This window comes from Gallus gallus, chromosome 3 (assembly GCF_016699485.2).
Source record: "Gallus gallus isolate bGalGal1 chromosome 3, bGalGal1.mat.broiler.GRCg7b, whole genome shotgun sequence".
NCBI classification, from domain to species: domain Eukaryota; kingdom Metazoa; phylum Chordata; class Aves; order Galliformes; family Phasianidae; genus Gallus; species Gallus gallus.
Window position 1 is genome coordinate 30,704,165 of NC_052534.1, and position 23,801 is coordinate 30,727,965.

At 39.7% G+C, this 23,801-nt stretch overlaps 2 protein-coding genes and 1 long non-coding RNA gene across 4 annotated transcripts in view; 2 read left to right on the top strand and 1 right to left on the bottom strand.

The window, feature by feature from the left end:
* The window catches only part of ZNF318 (zinc finger protein 318), a 25,489-nt gene extending 8,555 nt beyond the window's left edge, over positions 1–16,934 (top strand). Inside the window, exons 3-11 of one of the 2 annotated variants that reach the window (XM_046939043.1) lie at positions 1,618–2,263; positions 3,330–4,757; positions 6,254–6,353; positions 7,060–7,346; positions 10,201–10,404; positions 10,887–10,986; positions 11,852–11,970; positions 12,407–16,574; positions 16,691–16,934. In XM_046939043.1, the coding sequence (XP_046794999.1) occupies positions 1,618–2,263; positions 3,330–4,757; positions 6,254–6,353; positions 7,060–7,346; positions 10,201–10,404; positions 10,887–10,986; positions 11,852–11,970; positions 12,407–15,805 (6,283 nt within the window). In that variant the 3' untranslated portion in view covers positions 15,806–16,574; positions 16,691–16,934. Of the gene's footprint in view, positions 1–1,617; positions 2,264–3,329; positions 4,758–6,253; positions 6,354–7,059; positions 7,347–10,200; positions 10,405–10,886; positions 10,987–11,851; positions 11,971–12,406; positions 16,575–16,690 lie in introns of those variants that run through there. The other variant, XM_046939044.1, reaches the window with a different exon arrangement.
* On the bottom strand, positions 16,433–23,568 carry LOC124417805. Its single transcript, XR_006938678.1, has 2 exons — positions 18,236–23,568; positions 16,433–18,158 (listed from the first exon to the last, which is right to left on the bottom strand). It is a non-coding gene; the product is annotated as an uncharacterized LOC124417805 (long non-coding RNA).
* The window catches only part of FAM98A (family with sequence similarity 98 member A), a 16,200-nt gene continuing 15,904 nt past the window's right edge, over positions 23,506–23,801 (top strand). The window contains exon 1 of the mRNA XM_015283718.4: positions 23,506–23,734. The gene's annotated coding sequence lies outside the window, so the exon portion shown is untranslated. The remainder of the gene's footprint in view (positions 23,735–23,801) is intronic.

Here is a 23,801-nt window from a genome sequence, read left to right on the forward strand (position 1 = left end):
TGCTCAAAAATCAACTGAAGTTGTATGGTGAAATACATCTGTTACTTTACCAGCACGTTTAGGTGTAGCAGGCTCTCGTGGAAGGTGATGGTGACGCTAAAGAGAGACATTTGCTTTTAAATAAATTATTTTATGTAGGCTATGAACAGCAACATTTATGTACAAAACTTAGTTAGCTTCTATGTAGATGTTTTGGTGCTTTTAGAAGAGTGAAGGTGTATGGTTTGTTACGGAAAAGGTGACATCTGATATCACAGATACTGGTGTATGCCATATTTTTGAAGATGTGTTGGGTCAGTAAAACATCTAATAATGTAGAAAATGCTTTGCAATGATGCAAGTCAGAGATGAAGTGAAATTTCATGTTGGTTTTGTTCTTAAATATGCATGTGTAAACTATGAAGGTAAAAAAGGAAAAGACTTATCTGGTCTCATTAGTTATTTCTTGGTCTGGAGACTTAAAAAATTGGGTCTGTAAATTATCTGCAGGGTTGTTATTTGATTTTGTTTGGTTTTGGTGGATTTTTTTTTTTTTGAAAATGTTGTCACATGATTTTTTGTCTCTTCTCAGATCTGTTGAGGCACGTTTCTTAGGAGGAGGATGTAATTTTTGAAGATTCAGGCAGACATATGTAGTTTATCTCAAGCAGACGTCTTAATCACTCAGGATAGACATTTTCAAAGGTTTCTGTCTCAGTGATTTCCCTTAATTGAGCACATTTGCTTCCCATTCTTGGAGGATCTTGCTAGATTTTTGAAGTATCTGAAAATAAAGACAGCAGTTGGCAATTTTAAAGCGGTTTGGTTGGTTTCTACCTGGTGTAATTGACAGTGGCAGAGAAGTTCTCAGGGGCTGAGGGGAAAAGGATTTGGTTAAATTAGTACTCCTGATTGGAAGTGTCTGTAAGAGTTGGTCCAAAAAAGGGTAAACCAAGAAACATAGCTTGCTATTCCCAGGTTGTGCTAGTTGTAGTCCACTGTGTATAATAATGCAGGGGCTGGCACAAAGGAATGATGCTCTTACATTTACTATCCTGATTCATAGATAACACGTAAAAAAACTGTGCCACTTTTTTAGGTAAAGCAGATTGTGATTTTGACAATCCTGTCTATAGATCTTTTGCAACAGAAAACATTGCTAGAATTTGCGGTCTTTTTCCACAACTGAAGTTAGAAGGAGGATCTGGTTGCATGTGCTACCATGAAACTGAATTACACATTAAATAATTCATATGAAGTAGGACCTTAGCATCTCGCTGGGAGAGGTGGGGAAAGGGATTGTGGCCTGAAATACGATAGTCATGTTTTGTTTTTTTTTTTAATTGCATAGTCTCTCTGCAGAATTAAGTCCATCCTGTCAATTTTTCAAGGCTCGGCTGCAGTGTGAATTAAATTGTTTCTGTATTTGCAAGTAACTTCATAGGAGAGAAGCATAACACTGTTAAAAACAGCAATCCCTTCTGTCTCCTGCCTCTTAAATATATAAAATGTTGCTTCTGTTCAGTGAAGGAGGTGCAATTCTGAATTTGATTTGGAAATTTCTTACTCTTGAGTGAGAATAAGACATAGTTACTCTGACTCAAGAGCTTATGTTTTTTCTATGCTTCTCTTACGCAGGGATGATATGGCTGATGGTCCCATATTCACCAGAGGCCTCTCATGCCCTCGAGGCTTAGAGAGATACCTATCACATGAAGATCAACCTTCAAGTCCCTTCAGCATGAGACACGATGAAGACTACCGCAACCGAGATGTTTTTCTTCATCGTTCAGATTATAGTTCACATTATGGTCGTCGAGAAGATCTGTCTCGTGGATCCGACAGAGATGGTGACAAATTTAGGAAATCTTTCTACCCATCAAGACCAGAAGAGAGGGCACGAGAAATAAAGCGTCCACGGTATGAAAAAGATGAGAAATTGCATTGTATGAGTGGAGAGCATCAAGGTTTCTCATCAGCAGCACGAAACTATCGCAGACGAAGCCGCAGCCGCAGCCTTAGCCGCAGTAGAAGTCCAAGCCCATCGTACCTGAATGAAGAATTCCGAGAGCTTGACCGTGCCAGGAGAAAAAGAGAAGAGGAAGAACGTAATAGAAACTTGAATCATGATGTTTCAGACAGTGGTTATGTGATCCCAGGCTTGACTAACACACTACAGACTTCTGAGCCTCGTTATACATATAGGCCTGAGGAAATACCATCCATGCCCAAAAAGTCTATCTTGAAGAAAAGAGTAGAGATGGAAGTAGAGTCTCCTGTTCAGGTTTGATCTCTGTCTATGTGTCTGTCTCTTCATTACTCCTTTCCAAAAGTCACTTCCTGATACAGATTTCAAAAATAGAAAAGTCAGATGCTTACATTCTCCTGTCTTGGAAAGGACAGGTATCTTTTTGCAGGTCTGTACAATTTAGAATTGCATTGGAAATTTTAAATGGTGAAGGCATTTATTCAGGGATTATATATCTATAAAATATGAGGCAAAATGAAATGTTCTTGTTGAAATTTGTCCCAAAATGCCAAGATTGTGTTGAAAAGCTGAGTCTTTTTGCATACAGGCCATCAGGACATCAATAGAAGCTATGACTGTCACAGTGCCTCTTTCTGCTTCTTTATAGACTAAAAACTGCCTAGTGAATCCTCAGTATCTTTGGCTGCAAACATCTTTGAGTCTCCGTATTTTTTTTCTTTAGACTGTAGGCTGGTGTTAACCATACTTAAATTGTACCAAAGCCATACCACTTGAGTTTGAAAATCAGAGTATCAGTGAAGTTGGGACCACTGTGATAAATTTATTTTTCTCATGTTTGAGCACATTGCTTTTGATCTCCTTATTATACTGATCTGGTTGACAGTGACATGTTTATATCAGAAGGTACTGAAGATCGCCAGTACTGCAGATCCTGTTCGATGCCTGTGTCTATTTCATGTGCCATTAATTATGCATATCTGAAGAAGTGACTGGAAATATTCCCAGTACAGTTGCTTCTACTTGTCTTAAAGTGTTATATCCTATTTGTCAAAGCATAGCTGAATTTTTGTCAGAGTGTTTCAGCTTAAAAGTTTCATTTATTAAGCTTGTCAAAAAGATAGTTAAATATAATTCTGATCTTGTGTGTTGTCTAGGATGAGCTTTCATTGCTGGACATAACATTCTAGAATCACTAAACAACTTTTTTTAAAATCTTCTCTGTTTCTCTTTCAACTGTGAATTGTCTTTTTTAACTCTTTAAATGTGATCATGAAGAGGAATGATCATGTTCTTTTGTTCTACAAGGTACATAGTCCCCTCAGAGGGTGCCATAGTGAATAATAACTTCTCTGTCTTTCAGCCCGAGGAGTTTGCCAGCAGCCCTGCTCCCAGCAAGGATCTTCCTCTTCTTTCTAGTCATTCATCTTTGCCCCAGAGCAACAACACGGCTCCATTTTCCTCTGAAGTGGAGAACTTCCTCAAGCAATTTAACAAAGACTCTGTTATGGAGTCTGCAAACAAAGAGTTACACGATGGCTTATATGAGTGGAACCCACTTTCTGTGGCTCCCAAAGATACTTTTACATATGAAGAGAAGTTTGGAAGCTTCTTAAGTCACAAGGAGAAAGTAGAACCCAAATCAGAGCTTGCTGATCGCCATACTGACTTCCTACTGCCTCATGAGAGGGCCAGTCAGGATGGCAGTGGTTTCTCCCGAATTCTGGGCATGATGGCTGATTCTGTCAGTGCTCAGGAGAAGAGGAGGCGTAGTTTTCCTGACATTGAGGATGAAGAGAAATTTCTTTATGGTGATGAGGATGAAGATGCTAAAACTGAATCACACCTTGTTCAAAATCCTCCTGTGAGTTGTAGCAGTGAGGTAATAAACCAGAAGGTGAGCCTACCTCCTTCTTCTCCCGCTCCAGCTGTCAAGCTAGATCCTTTGGAAGAGCCTAATGCTGAGTATGCCAAGATCCATGACTTACTCAAAACCATTGGACTTGACATTGGTGTTGCTGAAATTGGAAGACTAGCTATTCGTACTCAGGAACGCCTTCATGGCAAAAAGTTGGCATCCCGTTCTCCTGATCGTCGCTCTTCAGATACTCGCAGAACAGACCCTTGGGACTTTCGTCGCAGCCGAAGTGACACTCGTTCTCCAGAGTCAGGCCAGCAGCACTCAGCATCACCTCCCGTTTCTTTTCAGCAGTCTAAAGATCCACCCTCTCTTCAGAAATCAGAATATACGAAGAACAAGGCAGGAGGACAGGACATACCTCCGTGTGCACCAGATCAGCCTCTTCCTTCCGTTTCTCTCATTCCGTCAGTTCCACCAGCTCCTGCTAGTTTGCCACCTACACCTACTTCTGTTTCCCAGTACCAAATTCCCAACTATTCCCAGTTCACTACCACTCAGATGCCCCCAAACTATCCACCTCCCACACTGGCCCCTCCAGGATATGACGCGTATGGGCATTATATGGCTTATGCAGCTCCTGGCTGGACCATGTATCCCCCTACCCAGCAGCCTAATCCTGCATTGCCAGAGGCTCATGGGCTTCTTACTATGGCCATGTCAGCGAACCCTACGCGTCCCAACCTCCGGGTTATTGAGACAGTGTCTATGAGAAAGGATGCTGCTGATGTGAAAAGAGACAGTTCTGTGCTCGTTCGTGTCCCTACCACTCCTACTCATTCCAAAGTGCCCCTTCGTCCGTCTTCACACCCTCTCAAAAGTACTCCAGAAAAAATATCTGATGAAAAAAATCGAGCAGCTCAGAAGCAGAAGGTATGCTGTATATTCTAATGTATCCATATATGTCAGACTGCTTGCTTACTGGGCTAGAAACTTTTCCTCTTTAAATGCACTGATTTTAGCCTGAGTGGTTCCAGTTTAGAAGTAGTTGGACTAAATTTGCTTTTGTTAAAGATTTCTAGGCACTTATCTGTTTATTCTGTAACAGTTTAAAATACACACTTAAAATCCCCCCACATTACACACTTGTGGGTTACAGATTAGGGCCAAACAAAAGCTTACAGAAAGACACTTGGTAGCCACATCTCAACTTTATTCCACTGACCTTTAGATATTCTAATCATTGAAGATTTGTAGGTACATAAATACCTGAAAGGATGGTGTGAAAAGACAGAGCCAATCTCTTTTCAATGGTACCCAGTGACAGGACAAGATGGGCACACATTTAAAAACAAAGAGGTTACATCTGAACATGGGAAAATGCTTTTTTTACTGTGAAGATGACTGAGCACTGGCACAAGTTGCCAAGAGGGGTTTTGGGGATAAAGAAAAGTTTTGGACTGAGATAACCCCTTTGCTTTTAGTTTGAAATGACTTAAGTAGAAGTACTTAGGCAAAAAGCTATTTGAGCAGATGAGTAAATTTTAACTGTTTGCAAGAATAATTATTTCTTCAGCTGATGTTGTTGAATTTTTGTTGTTAGTGGAACTCAGGCACTTCCGAAAGAGCTGTGTTGGCTAAAGGTGTGGGGGTTTCCTCCTGCTCTGACATGCACTGGTAGCTCAGCTATGTGTCTTGGCTGGACTTCCAGGTCTTTGTCTGCACTACAGAGTTCCTTGTCTTGGGATTAGTCAGTTCTTTGCTAAATGGCTTGGAATATAGCAACTTTCATGCTTCATTTGATGCCCCTGTGCTGTCAGAAAAGCCCAAATCACAAAATGCTGTTTTGATAATTTTAAAATAATAAAAATCTTATGCCATTCAAGAAGTGGTCTGACTGTATTGATAGAAATTCTCCCATTGGTATATGCAAGATTTACTCGAGGCAGGAATCCTGCCGACACTTGTATTGATGTAGTAGTAGCGGTTCTCTAGTGAGGACTAGTCTCTGGATCAGTTCTTGCTTGTTCAAGGTAGGAGTCAGTAGTAGTCTTCAAGAGCATTGTGAAGGTAAGAAATTGGGACGTGTCTTGGAAAATTAGTTAGAAAAAAATTAGGGAATGGAAAGAACTTTTCATGTTTCATTTTAGCATATTGTCTGGTTTTCTTCAGTGGGAGTCAATTCAAACTAGTGAAAAGCAAATGTATGAACTCCTCCTGCTAGACTTTACTGAGCAAGGAACAAACTTCATACACATGTTTAATTTCAAACACTGATGCTTTCAAAATGTTCTTGGTGATACAGTTAAGATCACATTGAGGCAGAATCCTAAATGATGGCTACAATTGGGCAAAGTCAAATTAGGAGAGAAGGTGATGGGCTTACAGTAGGCGGAGAAGGAAATCCAGTCTCCTTGCATTCTGTTTAGGTGATAGAAGAGAGAGAAAAATTGAAGAATGAGCGAGAAGCACGGCAGAAGAAGCTTTATTATCTGAAGACTGAACTGGACAGGCTTCGCAAACAGCAAGGTATGGCACATCTCCCCCCATTTTTTTTTTCCACCAGCAGTATCTGCTAAAAGAGAAGACCAAAATATATAGGCAGAACTCTTGAGAAAGCAATGACCTAGTTTCTATACTAAAATTAATTATGTCAAAATCTGACTGTTACACTGAAGCAAACAGGTGCTCTTCAATCTTCTTGAGTAGCTTGGTAGGTTAAAAGAATTGCAGTTTGTGTATTCTAGTGTTTTTTTAGAAGAAGTAAGAAATAGCAACTGAAGACATGTCAGCATGTCTTCTAATTTTTATGAATCTTATTTGGAGAAGTAAAGGTCCTCTCTAACTTAATAACTTATGTTATTTTAAATGTTTTGTTTTTATCAGAAGTAAATACCTTCACTGCTGGAAGGTGATCATTTCAGATTATAATGTATGATTAACATAGGAAACAATTTTGCTTGCTTGATCATACAGTAGTTATTAAGTTGATTCTTTCTCTTGAGGATTGTGCTGTCTTTGTTAGGGGTGTATGTTAAGAAACCCCTACAGAGGTAGATTGTTCAGATTTAGTGATGTTGTACCTACATGTTGGTTCCACCTTTACACCTTCCTAGTCAAAATTTAAGTGTAGTATTTTGTATTGGTATTTTACTTGCTGCTGGAATAGTCATACAGATCTTAAGACAATTTTCGTGTTGCATTTCCAACTCTTCTATTTCCTTGATTGGCTCAGGAGAGATGCTGAGGAAAAAACGACGTGAGAAGGATGGACACAAAGACCCCTTGTTGGTTGAGGTGAACAGACTTCAAGAGAATATTATGAAAGAGATTTCAGAGCTTCATAAAGAGTCTGATGCGGCGGATAAGAAGCAATCTGAGCTTGACAAAGTAGCACAGATCTTGGGGATTAACATATTTGAAAAACCCCGGAAGCCATCTGTGGAAACCAAAGATTCCTCAGAAAAGAACAGCAAGACAGAAAACACAAAAGGTCTGGAGAAGGCAACTTCCTCCAATAAGGTAAAATCTTCTAGGTTGTATACTGATGATTTTTCCATTAAGAGAGGAGGGCTTTGGGGAACAGCTGCTCTCAAACATTCAACAGAAGGTTCATTTGATGGCATGTGTTACCACGTCTCATATGCTGTTTTTGATTGTGTATGCAGGTGAGAGTAAATGTAATCAGAGTTTATAATTTCCCACAGAGTTCGTGCAGTTCAGTACCACTTATTGTTTTTTATCTTGGTTTTGTGAGGTGTTGGATGGATTGAACAGTAGCATAAGTGTTTGTAGCTGTTAGGTCTCAACTCCATACTGAGAATGACAGACTTCTTTTCTGTACAATATTTCCAGTATGGCCTGCCAAAAAGGAATATTTGTCCAAGCTCTCTGAAAGTTTGGAGCATGTTATTTTTCTCACCATGTGATGAAATTAACAAATCATGGCACTACTTAGAAATAATTGTCACCTTAACACGATTATTACATAAATGCTATGTGTTCTTTCTCAAGAAATGTCAGTATGTGTCATTATGGTCTCTCTGACGTGGTCTTTGAGCGGTGCATATGCTAGAAGAGGCTTATCAAGTTCTAGAATTTTTTTACTCTGGAAGCAGTGTATGATGATAGTAGCATCTGAGAGGTTGTATGTGCATTGAGGACAATAATGATGTTGCTTTCTGCTGTGTTATCAATTATGTCACTGGTATAGATGATGGGAGATAGTAGATGCTTTTTGTGTATGCCTGACTTTACCGTGTATTTTTTTTTGCAGACATTAAAGTGTTATTAGTGTAAGAGGTGAATCTTGTAAACTTTTCCTTATGTTTCATCTTGATCTGGTTCAGGGAAGTCATTAGATGTCTTTCATTTTAAGGCTTTTTGTGTTTTATTTTTGTACCAAAATCTAGCATCCACTTATTTTTACAAATTATTTGCATCAGACACCACGTGGTACAAATGAGTAGACAAGAACATCTGTTAAATTCTACATTGCATTAAGTTATGCTGCTTTCTTTTCTTGAGATAAAGTATGTGTGAATGTGTCTTTCATTATTTTAACTTCCATTGTTTGCATTGTTCAAACACGTAATGATTTGTTCCCGTTTATAGTTCCTTATTTTAACATGGAACATAGGATGCTGACCTTAGACTCTGAGATTCACCTTAAAATTCTGATTGTTAACTTCTGTTTTTGTGAAAAGAAAGATAATGCAAACTTTTAGACACTGAGACCAGTTTAGTTGGCCAGTCAAGGGGCAAAAACATTTATGCCTTTCTGCATCTTTGCAAGCTATTTTGTGGTCTTTTGCTGCTGAGCTTGTGTTTGTGTGTTGTAGTTACAAATTGCAAAGGTGAAACTAGTCTTGTACTAAAAAGACATCCCTGAGCTTTACCCCAAGTTTCTGTTGATGTGGAGGTAAGATACTGTGGTCTGAAAGCTGTTTATGTTTTGTTAATTGCAGAAGCACAAATGGGTTAGAGTTGGCTGTCACTCATCTATTTGAGAAGTATTGTGTTTTGCAAAACTCTGGTTGAGACAGTATTTTATAGGATATATTGTATGAGTCTGTAAATAACATAAAAGAAAACACTTCTTAGACATTCTGAACATCCTTCCATGCATTTCTTACTGATAAGTTGATCTTCTCATTGTTTAAGAGAATGTCAGCTTTGCTATGTTCTTGCAGATAGAATATATGCGAATATTCACTGCACCGCTTTTTACTCTCTACCAAGAACTAAATTGTATTGGGATATGGAAATTTCTGGAGTGCATAGTGACATGGATGTCTCTTCATTGTTTGTGTTACTGTTCATGTTGCATGGAATGGTATTAGGAGGGAACCTGTTCCTGTTTATCAGAAGGAATTTCAAGTAAGGTAGATGTTATTTGTTCGTTTTGAATCTGCTTAAGTGAATTTGTGTGACACCACTACTAAATTACTTGGAAATCATGCAACTGATTTGGACTTGCTAAGTTTGGAAAGATGCTGTTCTTCCCAAAATACCACACAGATGAGAAATGATAACATGGTGGGATTGCAGCCATTGGAAATGTAAATCAGAACTCAAAATACACTTAGTACTACCCAGTAGAGTGATAATCTCAATTAGCAGGCTTTGTTCACTATTTGTTTCAGGGATTATTTGTTTTGGTACTAACAGTGTTAGCATACACCAAGATTCTGAGCAAAACGTATTGATTTTGGATAGCATCCTGAAAGGTCTGTGCATTATTGTATGGCATCTCTCTGTACAAATCAGTGTAAGTATCACATGCTTAAATCACAAGATGCTTGTCTGTATGTACTTAGCTAATTAACAGAACTTAATTACTGTTAATCAACAAGTCTTCAAGAGAATTCAGGCACTCTCAAATAATTTGATCAAATGATTGAGTTAAATACTTTTAGTCAACTAACTTTTACTTCCTTTTTCCTTCTACTTTCATCCAACCTACTTTTACAGTAACTTCTTGGTGTTCATAGCAGAACTTCTAAGTACTTTTAGGTGTTCCAGGTACTGTTGGCTAGTACTATAAATTGAAACTATTGAGATCCTTGTGTGAAAACCCATGAAGTGGGAAGGGTGCATGCCTTAGGGGATTTGTTCATTTGGTTCCTTGATTACCTACAACCATCCAGCCATTACATCTGGGAGTCTTACTGGAAGCTCTTCACTGTGACCACGCTGCATCTTAATCGTCAATACCAGCTCTCTGAAACAGTGGATTTAGCCTGGGCGCTGAAAAGCAGGTGATATATACTTTTTTTTTGTGCGTGTGGCTTCTGCTGGAGGCAAGATACGAGTTCCAGAGCATTATGTCTGTCCTACCTTGTCTTAGATAAATATTTCCTTTTGTTCAATTTAGGAATCAAAACCCACTAATGAAAAATCCAGAGGCAGAAGCCCGAAGCCAGCAGAATCCTCTTCACAATCCTCCAAACATCCTTTCCAGTTGGCCAATATTTATGAATATTATGATGCAGGGAACCACTGGTGCAAAGACTGCAATACCATCTGCGGGACCATGTTTGATTTTTTCACACACATGCATAATAAGAAACACAGACAGGTATGTGACAGGCTTCCTTCACTACGTACATTTCATATTGCTATAAATGTTAGCACTGAAACATACATCACAGAACTACATTTTACAAGAGAAACTGAAGTAATGAACGCAAGAAGCTGTTTATCAAATTCAAAAGTATTGGACACGAGCAGTTTGTACAGCTACTGGTGTTTCGACTAGTGTAAACGGGGCTTGTATTCAGTTCACTTGGGAACTAGTGTTCGATGTTTTAGTTTTGTATTTGCTTGTCCTTCGATATTGTTTACATCTTACCCTCTTCACCGATTATTCTCACACTATAAATTACAAAAAGGGAGGGAAAAGTGGAAAACCTAGCTCCTGTATATAATTGCACATTGATTATAATGTTCAGTGTTCTGGAAGGATGTTAAAAAGGAGGAAAAAAAAGAAAGAAAAAAAAAACGTAGTTGCCTTGCTAGTGTAAAATGTGAGCCTGTATACCTCTGTCACTGTGCAAATAGACCCTGGATCCTTACAACAGACCTTGGGCTTCGAAGACCCAGAGTGAGACCAAACAAGACTCCATAAAGCGCATTGATAAGATAACTGTTCCTGCCAAAGGTATGTTAGTTTTTTTAAAACTTGAATTTCTTCTCCCTTAGCCCTCCAGCAGGTTCCAGTTACTGAGAGAAAGGAATTTCAAAACTTTCCATAGTTACAGGAGCACATATAGATTCTGTTTTATTAGTAAATGGCAGATGATTTAATTTCCTGGTTCTTCTGCGGAAAAGGAGCAAGAATGTAGGAAAACATAGCATGGTTCCTTCTTTTCTCTTTAGAATTGAGTTTCTTATTTTGAATACTGGTTGACTTTTCCCCAGTGTAGTTCTGAAGTCGTTTTTACTGACATATTACAATTCAGATCACAATATGACCACAAAATCTTGCTGTGTTTGAGCACATCTTGTGGAGTACTCCACAATCTTGCAACAGCCTCTTCCATTGAGCATGTTTTGTGTAGAGGTATCCCTGAAAAAGTACTGATGGGTATTTGATAGGATCTGCAGTATGTTAGATAACTGCAGCAGGTTCTGCAGGCACGGGGATGCACTTTTACTAAACTTCGGTGTGTTCTTTTTATAAACCAGGCGTTTATTATTTGAGGAGACTATACCACAAAGATAGAAGATAGATGAAAACTATAGGAAGTATTAGTCTATTTGTGTAGAGGATAGCTGTTACACTGTGAAGAGCATTGGTATTTTTGAATCACAATAATCAAGCTTCTTCACTTCACATGATTGCTCCTACTAGTGGTATTTACCATACTGTAAGCATAAAATCCACTGATTTCTGTTTCAAAAGTGTGAACAGGAACATTGCTGGAGGTTTTGCTGTTAGTCTTTGATGCATTTATTTGTCTTTATTAAAAACTTGGCCTCTTTTAAATTTTGCTTTCTCTGAGTGTTTCCTTCGGCCTTTTCAGGGTCTGAGTTTCTGATTCCCATCACTGGTTATTACTGTCAGCTCTGTCATGAGTTTTTTGGAGATCAAATCTCAGCTGAGCAGCATGTGAAAAGTCATCCTCACAATGAAAAATACAAGGTTGGTAACTGATGTACCAGGAGTGAGTGTTTCCTTTTGTTAGCTTTTATTTGCTCTGTGATCTTTTCCTGAACAATTACATTTAACATGGTGTATTCGGTTATTTTTACTATACTGCACTGAACTAACTAAGCAGAGCTTCCCACTACATAGAGATTAATCTTTCCTCTGCATAAGATTAAATTGTGTTTAAGTACCAGTGTTGATTTTCAAACTCTACAGAGGAATGACAGCACTGCTGGAAGCCACCACTCAATTTGCATTAATCTACGGGATGTGGAGTTTGTGGCATCACAGTTTCTCAGTGGGAAAAAGTTCTCTGCTCTCTCAGTGTTGAGAGGGCACTTACTTAACAAGGCAAAGCTGTTACAGTGCTGAATTGATGTTACATTTTTCATTGAAATAGTTGCTAAAACTGTGCCATTTATTTCCTTAGAAATACATAGATGAAAACCCACTCTATGAAGAAAGGAGAAATCTAGACCGCCAAGCTGGACTGGCTGTAGTTCTGGAAACAGAGCGCAGGCGGCAGAATGAACTGAAGAGGAGACTAGTTGAGAAACAGAAAGAAGAGAAGGATGAGAAGAAAGCAAAAATAATAAAGAAAGAGGAAACAAAGAACATCCCAGAGCTTGGAGAAGGAGCTAATGAAACTCAAGACAAAACAGATTCTTCTGGGCGAAAAATGGGTATTAAGCTTAAGCTGAAGAAGGAAGAGAAGAAAGAGGATAAAAGAGAAGAAAAGAAAGAGGAATCTAAAAAGGAACCACCAAGTCAGACATCGTTTGGGAAATTCAGCTGGAAAAAGGCTGAGAGAGAGGATAAAGCCCCAGGAGTAGCTATTCCAAAGGAGGAGAGTATGGAGGGAAACAAAGAAGAGAACAAGTTTCAGTCTGGGAAACTCCATGCCAAGTCCATTGAAATCAAGCTGTCTGGGAAAACTGTTATTCCACACACTAGCCCGTGGACACCAGTTGCTTATACGTCAACGCAGTCAAAAGTTCTACCCAATCTACCAGTCCCCACTATGATTTTCAGGAAATCTACTACTGCAACAGTTAGCAAACCAGCACCTTTGAACACTTTTTTATCGATCAAATCGTCCGGAGCCACCACCAAACCACTACCCGTGGTAAAAGAAACAAATGCAGATCTTCTGCTGCCTCCAGATATCATCTCAAAAGCTTTTGGAGGAGAAGAGGTAATACTAAAAGGGTCAGAGGAGGATTTGAAAGCACCAGAGAAAAGTGAGTCTTCTCAGACTTCTGATATACCACCTCCCCCACCTCCTCCACCTGCAGTCCAGCCCACTGCTGTCATTCCTGCAGATGAAGTAGCTCCAGGTGTGTCTGAAAGCGAACAGACAATGCTGGCGATGCCTGTAAGGCCCCCTCCTCCACCACCACCTTCAACTGCTTTTAGTGAACAGGCAAAAAAGATAGAGAAACGAAACTCTTGCCTGGCCACTGCCAATGCAAAAGATCTCTATGATATTTTCTACAGTAGTGGTGGAAAGGGTTCAGGTGACAGCAAGCTTGCAAGTTCTACACTTCCAAACGGAGAAAACTCTAACCTAGCAAAACCTGCAGATTTTCCTCCAAACTCTAGAACAGTCAGTAGCTTATCCTCCTTTAAAGAGGAATCTCAGAATGTGGCTACTGAAGTTAGCCAGGCCTACTTAGCTGAGTCAGGCTCAGTAATGGAGAAGACTGGTTTTCAGGAGACTTTAATGTCTACTTTTGAGATGAGTACTGACACTGAAGGTGGTATTCAGAAGGATGTAGGTCCAAAATTCCAGGCTCTTCCAACAGATATTCAGATTCAGTTGAAAGATGGGGATTCTTCACAGTGTAGTAATCAAGTAATGGGCAGTTGGATTCTTGATGAGAATCATGCTGAAAGGGACAAGAAGATATTTCAGCCTCAGCTATCAGAAATGTCAGTCACAGAACTGCTAGAAGCAAAACCTGCTTCTCATATTCAGATGCCTGCAGAAAAGGGACTTGTGGATGTTGGAAGTCGAGTGCAAGCAGACAACAAGGAGTTCTGTGATCTGCAGAGAACAGAGGTCCAAGAGAAAGTTGGACAGGAAGATGCAAATGAAATTGCAGTTAGTAACACAAATGCCTCTGGCACTTTGGAGAAACACGAAGGGTTGAAAGACAGGGAAATAAAAACAGTAAAGCCTGAGCTTATGCTAGAACAGATTGAGATTCAAAATTTTGGAGATCCCCATTTGGTAGAGGAAAATTTAAGTGATAGCTATAGAACTGTTACAGAAACTGATAGTCCACATTTGCTCAGCGATTCTCAAAACATTTCAAAAGAAAAGGCTTTAGTAGCAGTAATGACAGAGCAAAATTCTATTGATGCCTCCTTAAAAGATGTGAAACCAAACAGTGTAGTTTTGGAAGTATCAGGAGTCCTTGGCAAAGCTCCCCAGAATTCAGAAACCCAAGATAAGATTTCAGAATTGACAAGAAGTCCTGCTGAGTGGGATGCTTCTGGAACCAGTAATAGAGAAGAACAGGTCATGGCAACCAGTTCTTGTTCTGAAAGTGGTTGGAAATTATCAAACACTCCAAATGTAGAAATGAAAAATGGTTCTAATAAAATTAGTGCTTCAGAATTGACAGAGATAGAGCAAGAGACATCTCTTAGTAACACAAAATCTAGAAGTAGCACATTAGAAGCACAAGAAAAAGTTAGACCGGAACTTTCAGGCCGTGCAGTATTAGATAAGCAAACCCAAAGGCAGGAGGTTGCTTGGTTAGTCAATGCCTGCTCAGCGAGCATTGTTGAACTCAGATCCAGTGTAGAATTAGTAGTTGAAGTTGAAAAAAAGTCACTAGGACACACTGGATCTGATGAAACATTAGATGATATTTTTGCTAAGAGAGATGAAAAAGGAGGAGGAATGGCAGGTTTTTCTAGGGCTTGTTCTGATATTTTCCAAGAGTCAGCAGTTGCTTTATCAGCAGATTTCGATCAGCATCTTTCAGAAGAGGCTGTCAACAAGCAAACAAAGTGTGAGGCTGTAAGAACCTCAGCAGTCAGTGACTTTAGTCTGAATACTACTCACTCAGGATTTAATACCAAGCAATCTGAAAGTCTCTCTCCAAGTGTTAGTGAGGATAACAAGAAAGATTCCTTGAGGTCAGAAAACGCAAAATGCAATGAGACTCCCTCTGAGAAAGCAGAGCTTGAGTTCAAAAGCACAGATTTTAATTTGGGAAATACTAAGGCAGTACATGAAGACATCAGTATCCTTCCAGTGGGACTTCTAAATATGAATGCGAAAGAAGTTTCAAAACTAGAAACTATTACATCTGTTAAACTGGAGTCAAACAAACTAAGCAAGCTGGGCATTGGAAAAACAATGGATGAAACAGAGATTACTGATTTTGCCAAGCTTACTGCTGGTAGTTGGGAAGATAAACTTTGCACCCAGGTTTCTCAAACAGCTGTATCGCAGCTTGGATTGCAACCCTCAAACAATGACACTATGAAAGCAGTCATGACGGTTCCAGAAATGCAAGGCATTTCTCCCATGTCCAAGAGCCTTCGGCAAGTGGAAGAGAGCAAAGGTGATGCTGCTGAAATGCTGTCACTGAGCTGTGATGGAGGCAGCAGACAAAGTCAGGCATCTGGTTGTGTGGAAACATTCCTTCCTGGACTCAAAGAAGCACATGGAAAGGAGGATGGCTCAGGAGGCAAGGGACTATGCAATATCCAGAGCAAGAAGACTGAGCAAACAGAAACCACTGACAGTAGTTTGGAAGCTACAACAAATTCAGGAATTACTGAAAGCTTAGCAGAAAGCCCAGTGGGTTGAAATGAACCCAGCCAGCCCCAATATTTGAGGAGCCAGAGCCGGGATGATGTGTATGGTTTTTTTTGTTTGTTTTGTTCCAGTTGAGTTGTTTGGGTGCACTTTGCATCACAGAATCACAGAATATCAGGGATTGGAAGGGACCTCAAAAGATCATCTAGTCCGATCCCCCTGCCTGAGCAGAAACACCTGGGACATTGTAGCATCGTAGGACACGGCTAAATTGAAACTTAACACCATCAGAAACCAGACACGTATGTTATTCTGTACATAGTTAACTGTGTAAAATGTTTTTTCATGTGAATTTTTTGCCAATTTCTTTTCTACACTTCTGCTATTAAAATGGAATCTCTCGTTTATAATGCGTGCGTCTTTGTTGTTTATTTTGGGGGCTTCTATTCTTTGAACACCTCTGGATGATTTCCAGCTCACCTTGTTTCTGTCAGTAGCATCGCAAGTAGTCCAACCTCTGGGACAAGCTCAAGAACAGCAGTTTAGAACTTGAGGAAATGGAGACTTGCAGAAGAACTAAAACTGAAAATTGCTTTAAACTGTAATGCATGGTTTTGTTTACTTTCTTTGTTTGAAATGCAAGAAATGTGATTAATCTTTTGTTTGTTTGTTTATCTGTCTTTGTGATTTGTAATCACTGCTGTATTACATCTGTACTTAAGCTGTTTCATTGTATTGTATAAGCACGTTTATGGATGCCACATCACTAATGGAGGGGAGAAAATCTGTCCGACTGGCTTTTGGAGAAGAAGACTAATCGGTAAGGCTCTGTGGCCTGACACCTGGATCAGACATATTGAGGTCACTTACATGTTTTGAAATGGGCTTTCTTTCATTGTATTGTGATCCAGTAACTATTTGTGTTAAATCATTTAGCAGCTGACCAGCTCTGAAGAAGTAGAAGATCAGAACCCTGGTGTCAGGAATTGGACTCGCTTCATGTGATAGAGACACATGCATGCCTACCCTGAATGATCCTAAAGCTAGCAAAAGCTCTAGAGTGATGGTTTTCATTTGTATAGCTCGTCAAAGACTAAAGTATTACATGTGTTTGCTTGGATAAATTGAACATTTTTATTTGTAAATTGTTTAAAAAATAAACATGCTGTGCTCAACAAGACTTTCTTTCTTCCTTTCTTTCTTTCTTTTTTTTAGCTCTAGGAAAGTGCTTTATTTCAAGTACATTCTACCTCCTGTGGTAGTTCATAAAATTGAGAAGCTGTAGACAATGAAGATATTCAACAGCTAGCCTGCTCAGTAAAAACCTGATTTATTCCCAGCTGAAGTCAGTGGAAGAACTTCTGTCAATATCATCACTGGATTTTTGTTTGAAATCCTAAGCCTTTTGTAAAGGAGGGAGGGAAACAAGCAGCGTTCATTCATATTTCTGTAATCACTAACTGGCATGTGGACTTTCAGAGGGGGAAAAATGACATTTTTTCTTCTGTTTCCATGACTGTGTAAAGATGATATTAAACATTTTTCAGACTTGTTATTGTCCTTTTTATATTAAAAATATAAGAATATACAAGAGTGTAATCTGAATTTGTAAAGCTAGGGTATGTAGTCAAATAAACCCCACCCAAAAACGTAATTAAGAAAAGAAGAAGGTTTTGAGAGCCTTTTTGACTGCTTTTCACAATTTTAAGCAGTTCCTGCACTGAATGTAAGGAGAATTTTTTAGTATCATTGCCCTACTTTCTTCGAATAACTATTTCCTGTCAAAAACAAAGAAAACAAGGTTTGATATGCTTTTGATAATTTTGAAGTGGAAGTTGGGTAATGGGTAGAGATTGTTAAAACTCTATTTTTATTCTTTTTTAAAGTTCTTTGTAGCTGTTTCTCTGTTTTCTATAAATGTCTGATTATATATCTGAGCTTGTTTGTTCACAGTTGACGGCTGAATATTCTACCTCTGTGTTCTTATCAGTTTCTTCAGTGAAGTGCCTGGTTCCTTGTAAATCTAACGTGGAAGAGGGGGGGACCTAAGCTTGCCTGCCTTGTATTGAAGGGTGTCAGTGCAGGGAAGGGAGATAGGAAGGGAAGGCTGGTTGTTTTTTTGTTTTCTTTTCCCACAGATCTGCATTTAAATGATGTTGTTTTGGAATACAGACCATCTGGCTAGTTTCATTTCTCAGATTCATTTTCATGAAGGTCTCAGTATATGCAACGGTAGAGAAGCTCATTTGGACAATCTTCTTCAGACATCCTCATTCAATGCTGTCTTACCTGTGTGGGAAGTGCTCTTGATTAACTTTATTTTGGTGGAAAGGACATCAACATAAATCCAATATCCTTTTTATCAGTTGCTTCTGCAGCTAGCGTTGGTGGTCAGCGCACAGCCCTGCTGGCCAGGAACAAAGAGCACCTAGCACCAAAGGAAGGCAAGAACTTTGCAAATAAGAAAGGAAGAGTTGTTACCTTGCATTTGTCTTCAGCTTTCCAGAAGCTAAGTTTAGTTTGATACAAGTTAAATAATACTTCTTTTCATGCCCTTTGGTCAAATAGTTGTTCTTCTGTGCCTGAGTGGACTCGGATACTATTCCACGTTGAAAGTAAAACTTATTTGTGTTTTGTTTTGTTTTTAAGGTAGGAGTAAAAGATACTCCTGGAACTGTTGGAATGTGTAGGAACAAAATGAATGGTGCTAGACTGACATGTAGGCATATTGGTGGAGGCATTTGTTGTTTTACAGTTTTGTGAAATGGCATGTATATATATTTTTTGTTTATCTATCTATTTATTTATTTTTGCTGTGGTTTTCAGAGGCACGCAGTAAATGATTTATCTACCCTACTGATCCCCTGTGCTGGCAGAGCTGTAGCATAGTGCACTGACTGGGAAGCCTTAAGTTCTAGGCTGGCCTTGGATGCTTGACTCCAGATCCTCGGGAGGAGGGGTGAGTTAATGGAGGGGAATTTACTTGTGTGTTTGAATAGTGCAATATGACATGATCTCTCCTTCCTGGCCTAGTTCTTTACAAGCTGCATAAGGAATAAGTGCCTTTCTCTTGATTTTTAGAAAGCTGCTGATAGGGAATAAATAAGTGTACTCGAATTTTTCTGTTTTTACACATCTTCAAAGCCGTCACAAATACATAATCAATTACAGGGATGATGAATTAACTCCAGGCATTTATTTTGTACTGCAACTTTTAGTTTGCCATGTTGGAGGCTGGCAGAAAGAAAGTTCTCTTTGGTAAAGTCTGTGGCAGAACAGCTTTTTATTAAGAGGCAGTAGAAGAGCCGTGGAAAAGCTGCTGGCATTCTATGTATTGTAAGCCCTGTTTTCCTTAGTTATTTTTGCAGGTTTCTTTTAACACCTGTGGCTCTATTTGGAAAGTAGAAACGGCCTTCAAATACTTAAATTTTGCTGAAAACTTTAAAAGCGAAAGTCATGGTTGAGACAAAATACTGCAATTTTATTATTATTATTATTCTGGTAGTCCCTGGAGCAGGTAAATCTTGCTTCCAGCTTGCTGGAATTATTTCTTTGAGATTTTACTAAGCAGCATATGGGCCTTTGGGAGGGTTGTGTGTTTGTTTTAAGTGGCCATGTTAGTGGGAAAGTGATGTATCAACCAGTGTTCTGTTACTAGTGTTTTCAAATACATGTCTGTCTTACTGGTAGAAATTACAAGTAGCAGATTAAGATGTGGGGTCACTGCCACTTCTTAAGTCTTGGTAAGAGTGGAAATAAATTCTTATCTAAGGGAAGCTGCACAAAGATCTTAATTTTTCCCCATTAACGCAGATAATTTGTATTTGCCTACTTTCTTAATTATTTTCTTAGACTGGTAAATCCCAAGTGTTTGGTTTTTTTCCAAAATGTCAAAGGAAAGTAATGATGGCAGAAGTAGGCTGGTTTGTTTCTTTAAAGAGACAACTGTCCACCAAGCCAGTACATCCCAATGCTAAAACTATACTTCTTTAGTGTAGTGATAGGTTTAGAGTTGAAAACTTATTTCTTCTGAGACTAGAATTACATGATCAAGAATGTCTGCTTAGCATGTTGCAGAACACAGACTTTTTTTCCCCTGAAAAAATGCAAGAGATACCACTTGAGATAGGTTTTTCTGGGGCACTTAATATAGTGTTGCGTTGGCTTATTACTCTTTCAGAATGTTACAGGAAGGTGAAGGGAGAAAAATCATTGTCTGGGAAAGAATTCATTCCTGCCCCCTACGCAGAGTAAGCACAAGGAGGGTGTGTGACTGTGATGGGAATACCGAACAACTTGAACAGAGATGCAAGTTTATAGTTGTTAGGCCACCTTTTCTGTTAACCAGTATGGATGTATTCTTGGCTGTAACCAACCTGAGCAAAATAAAGCAGCTGCAGACTGCTACTTTGTCTTAGAGCAGAAAACTAAGACTCTGCATGTAGTGTTAATTCTTGGGTTTTGGTTTGTGATCCTTCCACCACCTCTTCTTAGGCTCTTCCTGGAGTGAGAAGGCTGAATACTTTTAAGTTAGCAATTCTAGTAAAGTTGCTGTAATCGTTCCCAGAATGCTCCTATAACAACTGGGGATTCAGAGAGCTGAGCCATCAAAACTGTTGGACTAGATGTTGGAGGATGGTCAAGTAGCTACAGCAAATAAAAGCTGCATCAGAGCTACTTCATCTCTTTTACCAATAGGCTGACTGCAGAATATTCAGCTTAGAGAGAGCAAAGTACATACACTTCAGCAGTAGCAGTAGCTGTGAAGACTAGTTAAAAATGCAAAAGCCTGGTGGCAGCTGGCCGATAAAGAAACAGTAGGCATGATCCTCACATCAGGAAACGCACTGGGCTATTCATCTCCTGTCAGATATGAAAACCAGAAATAAAAGAAAAATGCCAGATGATCTGATGAGAGGACTCAATATCTATGTACCTGAAAGATAGGTATCTAGAAGTACCTGGTTTGCAAAAGGACAGGACAACAAAGTCCAGTAGCAAAGGATTGTTGGTGACTGCTTTTTCTCATAAGAACTGAAGGCTTAATGCAATTAAAACTATTTAATATGGTGTTTTCCAAGGACTTTTTACAGTTCATGTCCTCTGGCAGTTAGTTTCAAAGATTATATTACTTCACCAGGTATATAAGAGAGGTCTAAAACCAGTATATATTGATTGTACCTCTAGCCAAAACATCCAAGATAAGATTACAAAATAGTACATCCTTGTTTTTCATGCATTCCGTGCAATAAATTAATGCAGTGGATTCAATTTGGCTGCTGGGAGGAAATTCCATACCTACATTTGCTATGGTACTTTATATAATGCACATTCAATGTATTTGGCATTTGGTAGAAGACAGGTGTGGACAGCCTACTTGAGGCTGGCTGTAGTGTCTATAGAAGGGAGATAATCAAAGATACTAACATGCCTGTTTTATTCCTCTGAGGGTTAAATTTGTGTTTCAGAACTCAAGAAAGATATAAGGTTAAACACTGTACTTTATAAGGTGAGCATGCAAGACCAAAGCATCAAATACATAACTTCCAGTATCCTAGGCCTTACAAATCCTGGCGGGATACCTGCATTCACTATATGTTCAACCATAGCTGTTTTCATTCTGTTTTAAGCTTCTTCCAGACTATTTTAAATGCTTTGGGGTTTGAACAATTTTGATACAGATGGGAAAAGAATCAGAAAGGCGTCAGACTTGGGAATGTAACAGCTGAACTCACCAGATGGTCAGAAAGAGGGATTTTAGGATGAACACTGAATTTGCTATAACAAGCCCATTATTCCCTTTTTTGGCTTTTGGTTAATTTCCACAGGAGCTATGAAAATGTTATCTGGAGCTGCTGGGCTTTTGGAATCCTCTTCTGAGAAGGTGGGTGCACATTTGCATGCCTGGAATAGTATCTCTTTCTTTTGGTATGAGAGCACATCCTTTTCATTATTAAAATGGTTAATCAGTGTTAGGATTTTCTGTATTCTTAAATGTTGAACGTGGTGTTCATGGGTCTGTCTGTAATTTAAGTTCTTTCGCCAGCGTCCAAGGAGACAGTGTATGTGTAGGTACTTTTATCTCTTGTTTAAACAGTACTATTTTAAAAACAAACATTAAACATTTGTGAAATAACAGTGGACCTTGAGTGCTTTTTGTTTAAAAACTTTTCTCTCAAGAGGATGAACAATGTGCAGGCTACTTCAGGATTTAGTAGTTGCAAGAGAAGGAGCTTGTTTCTGAAGCTTCTTGATTCACTGGGCCTTTCTGGCTCTACAGTATCTCTTGGAAGAGCTGCTCAAAGGAGGGAAAAAAGCTTTTTAAAACTACCTCAATACTTTATCTAAAATCTTACTGTTTTTTTTTGCAACTCAGCAACCACGTTAAATTGCTCGTGCAAACTTTTTTTCTCATACATTCACAGAAGTCTTGTTAATCCTTTCCACAGTTACTCTATCTGAGAGAGATACTGCTCTGTTTCACCAACAAAAATGTCCTAGCAGGAGCTATCAAGTATGTAAAAGAATAAACACAACAGACAGCCTGACTTTCTGCAGATTTATCATAGTGGTTGATTATCCTAGAAAAAAATGTGTGGTAAATTTCTTTACCGTGTACAGATACGCTCATCCTATTTTATCACTGTGATGAGAAAACATAAACTAGTTTGCTGCTGCTGTTCAGAGAAAGATAGCACTTTAGAAATAGTTGTATTCCCTACACTAGCTCCATGTCATGCTAACATGAATCCTAGCAGCAGTGCCTAGGAAGACTTGCCCATCTGTATAGTCTGAAGTATTGAATGGTCTAGTCGCTGCTTGCTGTTGCATTACTTTGCTGCTGCAGAGGCTGTTTTGTAAACTAATTTTCATAGTACTGATATCCTTTAGTAGAGGAGTAGCGTGAGGGTGGATTCAAACACCCTGTCTAGAAGAGATTGCAAGTGCTTTTATCCCTTCCTTTAGTTACCAAAGCCGGAGAGCAGAAGAGATCCAGATGCTCTAGAAAATGAGCTTATGTTTTTTTTCTGATAGCATACAGATGGCCAGAAAACAGCACTTGTGCAAATAGGAAGAAGATGATGTTGGTGATGTTTCCACCTCTGGCAGACTGGGATGAAGGTCCTTAGTGGAAAATTGAGACATATGCACAGTCCCTCCAGTAACAAGCTTTGGCCGTGAGATGCTTAGCCTCTCCAGGATGTGGCCGCTGCATTCAGCTGCACAAAGAGGCTGAACACAACCCTTGCATCAGTGAAGTGTCACAAGTCTTCAGCCACAGTGTTGAACCTGGGAGGAAAGAAACAGCCCCCCATGTTCCAATCACAGAATAGCTAAACAGAGTATCTGAGATGAATGGACTGAAGTAAAAGCAGGACATCTTTAGACAGATTTATCCGAGCCACGGTAAAGCAGCTTGCTGGGAGCCTGAGCTGTGTGAGCCGGTTTTGTTTGAAGTTGTAATAGCCTGTGGCTACTCTTTATCAATTGTTATCTAACTAGAAGCAAATAAATACCCACACTGCTCCTTTCTCATTACGCTGTTGGCCCTCAGGAGGTATTTCTCTCCTCAGTCAGGAAAGTGACCTGCCTTAAATAGCAGAAGTAGTGATTGATGTGCTAGCGAAGAAGTCTTTCCGCTCAGGAGGCGGCCTAGAGGAGAATGCTGGGAGTTGTGGTCTCCGCGGGACTCTCGGCTGTGAGGAAGCGCTCTCTCGCTGAGGTGTTTTGTCCCTCACGCCGCTCCGTCTCTCTCCACTCGGCGCCGCTCGCCCCAATGCATTCCAGCGTGCGTTCCGCGGCGGCGGGGCGCTTCCATTTGGGGCTGCCTACGTCGGAGCCTGAATAGAATCATGGCCTCCTCGGCTCCTCTCGTGCTTCCGCCCCACAAAAGCAGCCAGGCGCTTCCTCTCACACTCGCGTCTCCTTTACGCAGCGCTGTCTGACGCTGCGGGTGGCTGGAGAACGCCGCGGAAGGAGGTAGCGCCGGTCAGGCACGTTTTGGGGCAGCCCGGAGGCTTTCTACCGCCCGCCCGCTTCCCCCCCC